Source organism: Phaseolus vulgaris, chromosome 7 (genome assembly GCF_000499845.2).
Source record: "Phaseolus vulgaris cultivar G19833 chromosome 7, P. vulgaris v2.0, whole genome shotgun sequence".
Classification (NCBI taxonomy): Eukaryota; Viridiplantae; Streptophyta; class Magnoliopsida; order Fabales; family Fabaceae; genus Phaseolus; species Phaseolus vulgaris.
The window spans coordinates 965,353-978,554 of record NC_023753.2 but is presented as its reverse complement, the minus strand read 5'-3'; the positions used below and the strand labels follow the sequence as shown (position 1 = coordinate 978,554).

General features: G+C 31.1%; 2 protein-coding genes across 3 annotated transcripts; both read right to left on the bottom strand.

Annotated features, from left to right (window-relative positions):
• Positions 1–3,169: 3,169 nt before the first annotated feature.
• Positions 3,170–5,475, bottom strand: LOC137828800 (putative GEM-like protein 8). 2 transcript variants are annotated; one of them, XM_068635506.1, is made up of 3 exons: positions 4,812–5,475; positions 4,338–4,615; positions 3,170–3,843 (listed from the first exon to the last, which is right to left on the bottom strand). In XM_068635506.1, exons 1-3 carry the CDS (start codon positions 4,984–4,986, stop codon positions 3,670–3,672), a joined length of 627 nt encoding a protein of 208 aa, XP_068491607.1. In that variant the 5' UTR covers positions 4,987–5,475; the 3' UTR covers positions 3,170–3,669. The 2 variants fall into 2 exon arrangements, with proteins under 2 accessions (XP_068491607.1, XP_068491608.1); XM_068635507.1 differs by having other exon boundaries at positions 3,481–3,843; positions 4,338–4,612; positions 4,812–5,089.
• Positions 5,476–9,165: 3,690 nt separating this feature from the next.
• LOC137828101 (GEM-like protein 4) lies at positions 9,166–10,645 on the bottom strand. The gene is made up of 3 exons (XM_068634524.1): positions 10,351–10,645; positions 9,958–10,232; positions 9,166–9,711 (listed from the first exon to the last, which is right to left on the bottom strand). The coding sequence occupies exons 1-3, from the start codon at positions 10,478–10,480 to the stop codon at positions 9,538–9,540; spliced, it is 579 nt and encodes a 192-aa protein (XP_068490625.1). The 5' UTR covers positions 10,481–10,645; the 3' UTR covers positions 9,166–9,537.
• Between the last annotated feature and the right edge of the window lie 2,557 nt (positions 10,646–13,202).

Sequence of the window (13,202 nt, the reverse complement as noted above, 5' to 3'; positions counted from 1 at the left end):
CCATTAACAACAAAAATCAATATAACAAAAAATTTCAATAAAAAATTAGAAGTAATTTTTAACTTAATTAAGTCTTTATATTCTTATTATTGCTCAATACTAATACATTCTCATGACTCTTTAAAAGTGAATAAGAGAAAAATAATAATTAAAATATGCTATTTTCTTTAGAAGAAGATGGTTGATGATTTAGATGAAAGGCCAAAGCATGTGGTCTGAATTCCATCACTGAAAAATAGAAGTGAAATCTTTAAAAAGGTGAAATGAAATCATGAGAAACTAAGGAAACATAAAGGTGAAGTTGTGTTCTTATTTCTTAATGAACTTGTTAGCTAAGGAACCATATTATATATTAGGTCGGCTAAGAATATCATGTGGTGGGAAATGTAAGGTAAGATACTTTTTTGGTTGAGAAAGAAGAGAATGCCAAATCATTTCCTCATCATCTTTTTGCCCCCACCATGGAAAAAATCCACCTTTTCAAAAAGATAAAGCTCCATCCATGTTATATATTTTAAAAAAAATTGAAGGGTACTTTAATTTATCTCAAGAAAAACAAATGTATAGAAGATCACTGGTGTTTCTATCTGAAGTTAAAAAAAAAAATATTGTTCGGATCAATCATCATTCAAAGTATTGTTTATTTTGAAAATTGATATTCCATCATAATTTTATTTTTTAAAAAATATTTCAATGAAAATATATTTAAACTGTTATTTACCTCGACTTCTAAATAATGACCAGTTCAATCGAGTGGTGAAGAAGCTTCTGGATGGTCTCAGAGACACGGCAGCGTCGGTTGCCTGTTGTCGAAAATACGCGGTGTCAACTGCGACGGGCCCAAATGAGGAAGTCATATTTGGGCTTGCGCAGTGCACCCCTGATTTGACTGGGCCTCAGTGCCTTGACTGCTTGGTCCAGTCCATCGCTGAACTCCCGCGGTGCTGTAATCTCGACTTCTAAATAATGAGAAACTATATTTTAATCTAGTGTAATTAAGAAAATTATATCATATTAAATAGTGTAACACTAATCTTATATGAAAAATATTTAATACTATTTTAATTTAATTTAGTAAGTTAAACAATTTGAAAAAAAAGCTTTCACAAGGTGTCAAGAAGAAAATTCAGCCTTTTCCATGCTGCAATGCAGGTTATGACTCAATTATGTCATAATTTAGTTTTTTTAGGAAGTCATGATTAGTTGTAAAGTTAAATAATAATAACCATAATAATAGGTGTTAACAAGTTGAGAACTAAAAACTAAAAAAGAATGAGTTGACTTATACAACTGAAAATATTTGATAAAATTAATCAATGAAGCATGTAAAATGGAATGCTTACATATATTTGTATGTATGTATATAATAAAAAAAATCAATAAATTTATTATTATCGGGTAAAGCATATTTCATGGTAAATTCAAATATTTTTAAAGAATTAACAAGGTTAATATTAGATTTATTTTTCTACTTTCAAACTTCTAAATCAGTGGCTAATTCTATTAATACACCAAATTAAAACTTTCACGTTGGTAGCTTTTACAAGAAAAACTCTAGTCAAACATTTCTAATAATTTATTTTTGGTAAAATTTGTAACTATCTTATAAGTATTTTTACCAATACATTATTCTTCAGTAATTAACCATAAACTTGCTGTCTTTTTTATTAGTTGAATTGTCAAGATTAATTGTTGAAATGTCTAGCCCCATATTAAATTTGTAACATAATAGAAGAGATTAATTGGATAATGTTTGATTAAATGAATACATCCGATTAGTTTTGGTTTAGGTTGTTGAAATAATACTTAATAAATTAAAAGAAAAAGAAGAAGATGTAAAATATGATTGGAGAAAATTGGAAGTAATTGCATATCATAATATCCTATATTATAAATATTAGTAAATTATGACAAGATCTTGAACAACAAAAAAAAATCTAAATAACTTAATATAAAATCAAATTGAGTAAAATATTTATGTTTAAGTTGTTTTGAACACAAATTTAACAAATTTTTTCTTTGTCTCAATATTTGCTGACCTCTTTCACTAAGATGAAATCACTATTTAAAATTTTTATTTTGGAAATGATAGTTTTGTCAAACTCTTTAAAAGACTTTTCGTTGTTGGTCATATGATTTGTGCATTTGTTGTCTATTAACCATGAATTATTAGAAGTGTTGGTTATAAAAAAAAACATGTTGCAACAAAGAGTTGCTCGTCTTTTTCCTCCTCCAAAATCACATTTGCCTCTTCAAATTTAGACTTGTTGATTTGCCTCTACATGTCCCAAATCATCACATTTTTTACACTTGACATCTGTACTCCACCAATATTTTTCTTTTGGAAGATTTGTCTTTTTGCAATGTGGATAAGGAAGAAAGTTCTCACCTTGTTAATTGTTGGAGTCTTTTTTCTTTCATTTATTATTATTCTTGTTTTTGCCACCTTTAGAATTTTGTGCTTTTATATGAAAAACACACTATACAATCTCCCATTGTCTCATCATTCTTCTTTACTCTTGAGCTTGTAAAACATTTACCAATTCTCTTAAGGTGATAGTTGACTGGTCATTTGCCTCCTCCAAAACTGATATTTTTAACTCTCTTTTTTTGCCAGAATTTTGTGAACAATTTTTTCACCAGGAAAGGGCTTCATGATAAGTTAAACTTTATTTGCTATACTCATCAACCGATCAACATAGATTTTAATTGTTTTTGTCTCTTTCATGCTTTACATCTCGAATTATCTAGCTAAGTTAAGCACTTACATCCCTCTGATTCTTTCATAATCAGAATATTCTTTCTTAAAATATAGCATATCTCTTTAACAAATTTAAAATTCATAATTCTTGTAAAAATAATCTTTGTTATAGAAGAAAAATGATAATTTTGTTTTTTTGTCCTCCTCTCTTTAGGATATTTCATTTGGGCCACAATTGTATTTTCAAGAAACTCAAAAACATCATAATCTTCTTCTATTGTCTCTCAAAATCCAATGCTTCAAGATGACCATCATGCTTGCAGCCCATAACTCATATTTCTCATCATAAAAAATTGATAGTGAACTCATGATGTATGTATCTCTCAACTCATATAAAGGCACTTGATACTAATTTCTTGTTGAAATAACACTCAATAAATTAAAAGAAGAAGAAAATGTAAAATATAATTGAGGAGACTAATTTATGTTTTTATTGATTTGCTCATTTCATAGAGTTGGAAAGTAACTACATATCATAATATCCCATATTTTAGGTATTGGTAAATTATGATCGGATCTTCCTGAACTATAAAAAATGTAAAATCAAATTAAATAAAATATCTATGTTGTAGTTATTCTAAGTACAATTTCAACCGTCTATAGCATATTGAACAGGGTCTTGTTAAGCACCGACCGGCTATCATTTGGTTGTTGAATATCCTTGCAGATTTTGCCAGAAAACGCTCAATGTTTAGTTTTATGAAGTTTGATCTTAAAACTTCAAGGAACTAACTTTGTGTGTTGAACAATGCAACCAAAAAATTTAAAAAACCACTAGTTTTTTTTCATAATAATATATCATTAACAAAATTATGTCAAATATTTGTACATTTTTTAGAACCTTTGCAACTACACAATAGGTGAAGAAGCAGAGGGGACAAACAATTTTACTCATACAGTATTTTCCTCTAAGATTGAGGAACAGCCTGCTGAAGACATTTGAGAGCTTTCTGATAATGGAAGAAACCCATGAACCAGAAATCAAAATCATCCACTGTAACTATTTCTATGTACTTCTGTGAAGGCTTCTCCACATTCTGACTTTTGTTCACAGACTTTATCTTTTTAAGGGGAATGGAGACCTGAAATCACAATATCAGCAAAAGTATGAAGAAAGATTAAGCAGATAGCTAGAAAGCATTAGTATCTATATAACTGACACAGAGATAGATAAGTATAATACATAGACACGAATCTATATATTATATAATTATAAATTATATAAATTGACAATAAAGATTTATGTACACTAAGTATGTATCAGTTTTGTTTTTAGTAAAAAGATGTTGTTCTTGACCGATTCAAAATGACTTGTTCTTTATTTTTATAATCATAATAAAAATTTATACAATAAGTTTGATATTTTAGAAAATTAATGTATTTTTTTCTTTTCAAAATTGTGTTAATAAATATTTTTTGAATTGGACACTTCACCGATACGTGTCGTGCGAGTGTCCAATACACGTGTCCGAATACATGTGTCTGACACGGACATGCCATTTAAGAGGAGTGTCTGAGCTTCATAGATTAACATATATAATAGACCCTATAAAGAAAAATTGATTAAGAATGTCACCTTATAATGGACTCTGGTATCTTCTCCATTTGGGGAAGAGACTTTGATGGATCTGTCACTGCAAAATGCAACTTTATCAGTGGATATGAAGAGAAGGCCAGCTATAGGACCGGATGTGGTAGATAAGTAGCATTGTGATGCTTTCAATAGCTTCTCTCCTTCTCCAACACTAAACAGTTGCATGAAGACTTTCTCTACTCCACCAACCTGAAGAATTCTGGCTCCCATACTCAATTTCCCTTTCACTGTATCTGTTATCTTTGGTCCAAGCCTCACTGCTGTTACAACAAGTTTAAGCCATCAGTAAGAGCCATGTTTTGTTTTCCCTTCATGTCAAATTATGTATCACAAAAAACATGACAGAAATGTTTGCTGTGTCTTAAAATTCTGTGCCAAACATGAAACGGTGCTTGTTCTATGTTGTGCAATTAACCAAAAATAAAAATTGAACATAAGCTTTTAAGGATTATGTACCATGATCTCTGACTCTTTGTAAGAATCCAGATTTGTGATGTGTTCTACTCTGCTTTGGTTTTGTGATGGATTTGATGTACTTTCCACGAGCATCAGGCAAATAATATCTCTTTGATGACTTCCCAGCATGGTATGTTGAGGTAACAGAAATTCCATTAGCTAATGAGGCCTTCATTTTTGCTGTTATCTTTTGGGAGTTCAATATTCTTCTTGAGCAATTAGTAGCTTGTGAATGATATTGAAGAGCTCTTAACAACTTTGGTTGATGAATCCTTGTAGTTTACAAGGGTATATATAATGGCCAAAAGGAAACAAGTTGACTCCTAACTTTTTGCAGGATGAGTCAGATATGGATCATCATGAAGACTAGAATGAAAAAAGTAATTCAAAATTTGAAGATTTGCATGTTCGGTTGCCCCCAGAAAGAAGAAAAGATAATGAAAAGAAAGATGTGTTTATTTATTAAAGAATTAAAGGCAACTCTGTGATATTCAAAGTATCCCTCTGTATTGATTCTGTTGAATTTCAATGTATATAAAAAACTTGAAACCTTTTACTGCATATATTGAGACAATAGTTCAAGTATTTCCTTTTAGCTTTTACCACATTTGGATGTTGATCAAATCTAGGTTGGCCATTGGTTTGCATTATGTCTATGTATTTCAAAAGTACACCTGTGATTTTTCTACGGTTTATAGACAGAACTTGTTGTTCTTGTTTCATATATTTACAGTTATAATGCTGTCATGTTTACTATTTCTGGCTGAAAATTTTGTGTATCAAAATTGGAGAAAGAGAATAGAAAAATGATACATTGACAACTTTGTTCGAGTATAAAATCTTATTTCTTTGTCTAATTTTATGTGAAATGACAAAAATACCATTTTTTTATATCATCAATTAAAGGTTGTAAAGTGGAACAGATTGTCAATTTATATTTTTCAAGATAATAAGAGCAAAATCCATGTACCCATAAAAAGAAACTAAAGAGTTTAAAATTAAACCATGGAGAAATTTTTGCTGAATCATTGGGGAAAAAATAACAACTACCAACTGTTTAGCCTTTAGAAAATGACACCCTTTTGAAAATGGGAGGAAGAAAATAAAACATTTTGGTTTGTTGAGACAGTCCACGTGCATGATGACAAAACATGTCAATTGCCACTTTATTTTATTCAAAAATGCAAATGTAAAGGTGTCATTCAAGCTTTCTGAGCTGGAATTTTGCCTTTCTGATGCAAGACCTCTCTAAGTTTTACTATTATTAGATAAAGTGAAGAGAGGAAAACTTTGCACCTCACACACTGTCTTCAATAATATTTTTTTTTAAGTCTTGAACGTGAGAACCAGCATCAATTTAAGGTGCATATTTTATGTCTGAGATGGTGTTGAAAATTAATTTCAGCAAGGTTTTTCCTGGAATGAAGATCACAACTATCAAAATCAGATGGGTTCTTCTAACTTTTCAAGTCATATCATATATGCATGAGTAAAGAGAGAGGGGGAAAAATCATTTTCAAATGAGTAAAGTTTAACTAATAAAATGCATAAGCACTATGCACTAATGAAAGAGGTTACTGTGCTTTATTAGTAGGGGTAATAACGTGGGTTGATCCGCGTTTAGCTCGCAAAATGTAAGTCGGTTTGATCCGCTCCGCATAAAGAGTGCAGACTCATTTCATTGGTCTGTTCCGCTGTTAGTTCATGCGTGTTGCGGGTTATGCCGAGCGAGTCAGTAAATTAGATTAGTAAATCCATCTCATGTTTTTTAGTATCGGGTAGCGAGTCGCGAGCCGGCCTGCATGACCTGTCCCACATTGCCACTCCTATTTATTAGTGGATGAAGGGACTATCTCATAAAAGTGAGTTGGCTAGGTGTCAGTGCCATGTTGAATTCTAAAGAAAAAGAAGACATGGCTGTGGTACATGACATAGACAAATCATTTAGGTCAGATATATGGAAGGAAAGGAGGAGTATCTAAGGTCAGAAAGGGATATCATGTGCTAGAAACAGTATAGGAGAAGACATACTTCAATGTTTTGTGGAAAAGGAAATGGCCAAATCATTCCCACATCACCAGATGTCCCACTTGGAAAGCTCACTCTGGAACTTCCTTCTGTCATGACTTACTATTTTGTATCTTGAAAGGGAGAAGAACATCATTTTTTGTTACCTTATAAGAGGTACTAATGTTGTGTTGTGGCCCTGAAATTTGAGGGCAAAGATTCAAATTACTAAACCAGAATCTTGTTTAAATTCTTGTGCTTCTGATATGTGACAGTTCATTGTGTGTGTAAAGTTGTGCATGTTGTCAAGTGGTGTGTGATTGATAGAAAGAAGACCATTATATGTGCTTCAAGTTGTGAAGTGGTTGCAAAGTAATGGTTTACATGAATAAGAAGTTATCATTGACAGTGTAAGATCTTATCATTGATACTGTAAGACCCTTATCATGTGCCCACAAAAATAACTTTTGTACCTGACAGACCCTTTTCAGTAACAATTTATAGAACAATCCACTGCATGCTTTGATTTGATCCACTTGTTACATATGGCCTTATGAGTGTGATATAATTTCTATCTCTTGGATCACATTTTTTCCTTCTAAGGTAAGGAAAAATCATATTCTAAGGTAAGGAAAAATCATATGTATGCATAGATTATTTTCATTTTATACATGGTATTTCAGATTTATTATCAAAGAGAAAATAAAATAGGTTGGAGACCCCACATCGACTAGAGTTTAGAGTGAGTGAAAACCTTACCTCATAAGTCGATTTCATGAGGTTAAATTAGATTTAAAGTCCACTTCTTAAAATAGTATGAGAGTCATTTTCGAGCCTTTCTTAGCAAGAGTTTGTTGAACTTATTAGGTCACCCACTATTGATCGTTATCAAACAATGCATAATATGTTATCCCACACACGAAGATGTGTTGGAGATTCCATAAGATTGAGTTAGACTTAAAGTTCATTTCTTACTAAAATAGGAGATCACATAGATTGAGTTAGACTTAATTGAATTTCTTAATAAAATATATTTAACATTTACTTCCATTTCAATTAATTCTAGACAAATAACTTACCTCCTTAATTTGAGTTATCTTAATTAAGGTACTCCATTCTTGATTTTATCTTATAATTTTAGGATACATCAATACACAAAATGGACATATTTTATCTTACAAAAAACATCATGATAAAATTTTAAAAAAATGAACAAAATTAAGCATGACAAGATAAAATTAACAAAGTCATTGTTTGTGAAAAGTTGTCAAAAGGGCTTGTGTTGACTAGGGTATAACAAATCCTTCTTTACAAGAATCAAGGTTACCAAAACTACCAAAATTAAAAGATAAGATACAACCAACATGTAAGAAATTAAATTGAACAAAATCTTCTCCACTATTTGAAAATTTTATTTGTTTAACTTGCTTAGAAGTTTTGATATGTACCATAAAAAATAGACGTATGTACCCAAATGAAGTATCAATTTTATTTTATTTTTAAATGATTTCTAAAACATATCAAGTATATATCCAGGGAAAATTAAAAATAGAGTGAAATTTCATATAAAAATTAACAAAATAAGTATAAAAAAAATTATGAATAAATTCTGTTTAAAACAATTTGCTTTTGTCGAATTTCTCTTACAACGTTTGAAGAAATTGTGCTTGCATTCAAGAGTTTTAAATGTTGTTAATAGAAGTTTTTCTTCCCTACATTATTTCTGATTTTTGTTACAGTAGTCATCTTATGAGTGATGACTTCTAACCAAAAATAATACTCAACTTCAAAAGTTAGAAGTCATGAATGAAAACACAATTACGATTAAAAAATAAAATAAAATTTAGTGCATGCATGAATGGTTTCTTTAAAAGTTACAAAGAAAGTTGGATGAAAATAAAGTTATGTATAATATTTGAATACTACTTTTTCATATGCTTTTAAGAATGATTTATGATTTCTTTACAAATTACAAAGAAAGTTGGATGAAAATAAAGTTATGCCGGACTTGTTTTATTTTATTGCTGTGGTTTCAACTTATCTATAAACTTTCTTTTCAAAATCTGTTCATTTAAGTTATTTTGTCTTCAAAATTTTGTAAATTTGTTTAACCAGAACCAGTAAGGATATGACATGGTTTTAGGAGTAACCATATTTGTGTTGGAGATCACACGTCGATTAGAGATTAAAACATTTTATAGTACATAGTGCAAACTTTACCTTATAAGCTGCCGGTTTTGTAAGGTTGAGTTAGACTTAAAGTTAACTTCTTAACATGGTATCAGAGTCATTCAGAATCTATTTTAGCGAGAATTTGTTGTTCTTAGACCGATTTTATAAGGTTGAGTTAGAATTAAAGTTCATTTCTTAACAATTTCACATGTATATACAAACAACATACAAACAACGAGAATCAACTTAAGTTAAAACTAAATCAAAATGTGTTGTTTTCTTTAATGATGCTCCAAATGGTGGAACCTATGTGATATGATGGTAGTCTAGTCTACAACTCAACTGAGATGAACCACATCCATTCACTATGATTGCAGGTCAAATGTGGCATCAAGAAGGAGTGATATTTACAATGAAGTGAAATCTCTTTAATTAGAGATAAAACTCAACATCTTCAATGAGACAAATGCCAAATTTTGGTTTGTTTCTTTGAGTTAGTCCAGACAAAATGAATCTTTGAGTTCCAATTGTGGATTTTGCTAGCCTGTTAAGCCTGAGAAAGTGCCTCCTGAAGATATTGGAAAGTTTTCTGATACTTTAAGACACCCATCAACCAGAATTCAAAGTTGTCTTCTGTTACAATCTCAATGTACTTCTGTCTTGGCTTCTGAGTATCTTCAGTTTGGTTCATGGATTTGATTTTCTTCAATGGAATAACAACCTGTACATGAACATATACACCTTTCAGAAAACTTGAACAATTCTTGGACACTTCCAGGACAAGAAAATTTGAAGTAGAATGAAAAAAACTTGTCTTCTAAATTCATCTTTCATGCAGTTACCAATTTCAAAACCTTGGATGAGAGAACTCTTAAAAAACTTGAGGTGCATAAGACCTTATAAGAGAAGTTCAATTCAATTTATCCAAATGTGAAATATGTATATAGGGTTTAGGGTTTAAACTGACCTTATAACGGATCCTCAACATGTGACCATTCTGAGTGAAGACTTTCATTGATTTCTCACTGCAAAAGGCAACCTTGTAGGTGGAGATGAATAGGAAACCAGCTAGAGGACCAGATGTGGTGGACAAATAACACTGAGAAACTTTCAATAGCCTTTCTCCTTCTTCCATGCTAAAAAATTTCTTGAACACTTTTTCTACTCCACCAACTCGAAGAATGCTAGCCCCTAAGCTTAACTTTCTCTTGACAGTTTCAGATATATTTGTTCTCAGTCTCACTGCAATTTCAGTAATAAATAGAATTAGATCCAATCACCATGTTAACAATTTGAGATATTCATACACATTTGAACAAAGGTGGATATTTTGTGTGTGTGTAGAAAAAGAAAAACTTACTTTGCTTTGATGTTGTAGGTGAATATTGACATTGAGTTGCAGGACCAGGTAATCTTTTAACAGACTTTTGAAGCTGACCATGTGTTACTGGAGTTCCAACAACTAGCTGATGGAGAAGTGAAGTCTGCATTTTTTATGGTTTCTATTGAATTGAAAGAATCAGCAGCAGAAGGTGAAGAAAAATGGTCTGAAAAAACTGAAGTTCTTGGTTGCTATAGAAATTAGGCTCAGTTGGGTTTGATGCTTTGTTTGTATTGCAGAGAGATATTTAAAGGGATGGTGAAAATTTGAAGATTTTCTTTTTGGTGGGATGACTCAACCTTGGATCATCAACCACGTTGTGATTGATATCAACGCACTGACAGTGGCATGGAAATTTGAAAGAAAGTTCTTGCAGATAATGTTTTTGACGTCATGGATTGCATGGCTACTTTTAGAAAGTAAAAACATTGTGCATCAGCATTCAATCAAAAATTTTCAAAACTACAAAAGTCCTTCAAAGGTTGTTTTAAGAGGATTACTGTTATGTATCTTCAGGGGCAAGGCTACATGGTCATTGATCAAAATAAATAAATAAGAGTGTTCCTGCTTATAGCATAGTGGCATGTTGTCACATAAACCATTTGAGTCATGCACTTAAAGAAATCATAAACTGTAAAAAGTTGACTGATGAAATATAGATTAGTTTTTTCGAATGGGTTGGAACCAAGAGAATGATTCGAGCTACTCCTCGGTCGGTCGGTGTGCACTTCCTTCCTTCCTCACAAAACAAACTCCTCGCTCTTTCTTCGTTACTCCAACTCTCGTCTTCGTGATCTCCAAGTTCAGATGGTACCTGCAAAAGGAACTCTGACTCCGACGTTCAAGTGAGTATTCGGTATTCGACACTCGACGTTATTAACATTGTATGATGACGTACTTGATTCTTGGAATTTGTGTCTATTTATATGATTATCATGGACCCTTTGTTATTGGGCTGGATTTAGTACTTGATCGTTGATTAGTCTTATTAACCCTATTTAGGTGTAATGGTTTTGGTTGTGTAGATCGACTTGGACCGAGTACCGAATTTTGGTCTTGGTCGTGCGGATCCTACCAATATAATTAGTTACAATACTTTATGTTCTAATCTCAGGTCCGTTGAGAAAACATCTTTAGGATCAACCACGACATCCGAGGTGTTGTCTGCTTTGGAGCTCCATCGAAAAGAAAGTGTATTTAAACTGTGTCCTTACAGAACACTTTCTAATATATGTATGTGAACTATTTTGATATATATTTTCTTTCTATAACACAATTTGGCTGAGATACAAAATTAATGAAAAGAGTAATGCTAAAATATTGTGTAAGACTTTATGAAAAGTTCCAAGTTGGGTATTGCATAGGGTGCATATACTCTCCACAAAGTAGGCACTATGCAAGCTGCTGACAGCACTTGTGCTACAAGCTGACATGGAGACAACACAACAATCTCTTTCTTTTGTAAGGGAAAAGGGATCATTCCATTCCCCAAATGTAGATTATGCTTTATGTTATCAGTGATTGACTTACCATTGAAGAAATTGATCTCATTGCCATCTGAAAGTCTAAAACATTGCACTCATGCTCTTGGCGGTTTCAATCTAAACTTCAAACTGGGGCAGTCATTAACGAAGCCATCACTGCTTTTTGTTGGGTCAAACTATATCCATGCATAAAGTGAGATTGCTGACAGGGCTATGAATGAAGGGATGATTAAGAGAAAAAACAAAGGTAGATCTATGGGATATGAAATTGTTTAATGTTTATGTTAGAAATGAAAAGCATGTGTAACCCACGTTGGCTTTGAAAGTCTTGCATATTAGAAGAGAAGAATTTTTGGCAATATATTCTGACATCTTAGAAATAAAAGCACGTAGTCTCGTATTGTTTAGAAATCAAAACTAATAATAATTTATATACATATTTCTTTTTTAATAACTTACAAAAGTGTTTTTTAAGGATAAAATTATGATAGAGTTTTAATTTTGAGATAATGTTATTTTAATATGTAAAAGTGATATATATGTAGTATGTTTATTTATAATATAGAAGTTCCTTCTTTGTATTTTTGTTTGAGTAATGCTTATGATATCTTTGACCGTGTATTTTTGTAATTTATTTTACTTTATCTTTAAATAATTTGTTTTAAAACCTTTTTGGATCATTAATATTGGTGTATATATAATAAGTATTATATTCCATACAATTTTATTTCATAATATTACATTATTATTTATTTTAATTTTTTAAGAATAAGTATTATTTATATATAATTTAATTAATTCAACTACTACTAAAAACAACTTTGAGTAACAAGTTCATAATGCTTGAAAAGGTAACTAAATGTCATTTATAATACAATATAAAATAGTTATCATATAGTTTTATTAATGTGTTCAGTGTAGGAAAGTTGAAATGCTTACAAATTTTATCAAAATATAACATTCATAGTATAGGAATGTGTTAGTGTTAGGATTAATTGTGACTTCTTGTTCATCGTGGTAGTAGTGATACTTGCTTCTTTTTTTAAGAAAAACAATATGATACAATGTTATTCTTAATTTGTTATATTTAAAAAAAAGTGATTTTTTATTAAATTAAATTCCAACTCCTTATCTTAGGAGTAGTCCGATAACGAACCGATAGGGAGAAACCTAATAAACACTCGCTAGGATAGATTTGAAATGGCTCTGATACCATGTTAAGAAGTGAACTATAAGCCTAACTCAACCTCATAAAATTGATTCATGAGGTAAGATTTGCACCCACTTATATGAAATATCCTAATCTCTAGTCGATGTGGGATTCCAACACAATAACTTTTTACTTCA

Excerpts from the sequence above, each read along its gene's own strand:
- LOC137828800 (XM_068635506.1), bottom strand. The coding sequence starts at position 4,986 with ATGAAGGCCTCATTAGCTAATGGAATTTCTGTTACCTCAACATACCAT. Across the intron at positions 4,616-4,811 it reads ACAAAGAGTCAGAGATCATG|CAGTGAGGCTTGGACCAAAG; the intron begins GTACATAATCCT and ends TTGTTGTAACAG. Across the intron at positions 3,844-4,337 it reads ATACCAGAGTCCATTATAAG|GTCTCCATTCCCCTTAAAAA; the intron begins GTGACATTCTTA and ends TTGTGATTTCAG.
- LOC137828101 (XM_068634524.1), bottom strand. The coding sequence starts at position 10,480 with ATGCAGACTTCACTTCTCCATCAGCTAGTTGTTGGAACTCCAGTAACA. Across the intron at positions 10,233-10,350 it reads ACCTACAACATCAAAGCAAA|TGAGACTGAGAACAAATATA; the intron begins GTAAGTTTTTCT and ends CTGAAATTGCAG. Across the intron at positions 9,712-9,957 it reads TGTTGAGGATCCGTTATAAG|GTTGTTATTCCATTGAAGAA; the intron begins GTCAGTTTAAAC and ends GTTCATGTACAG.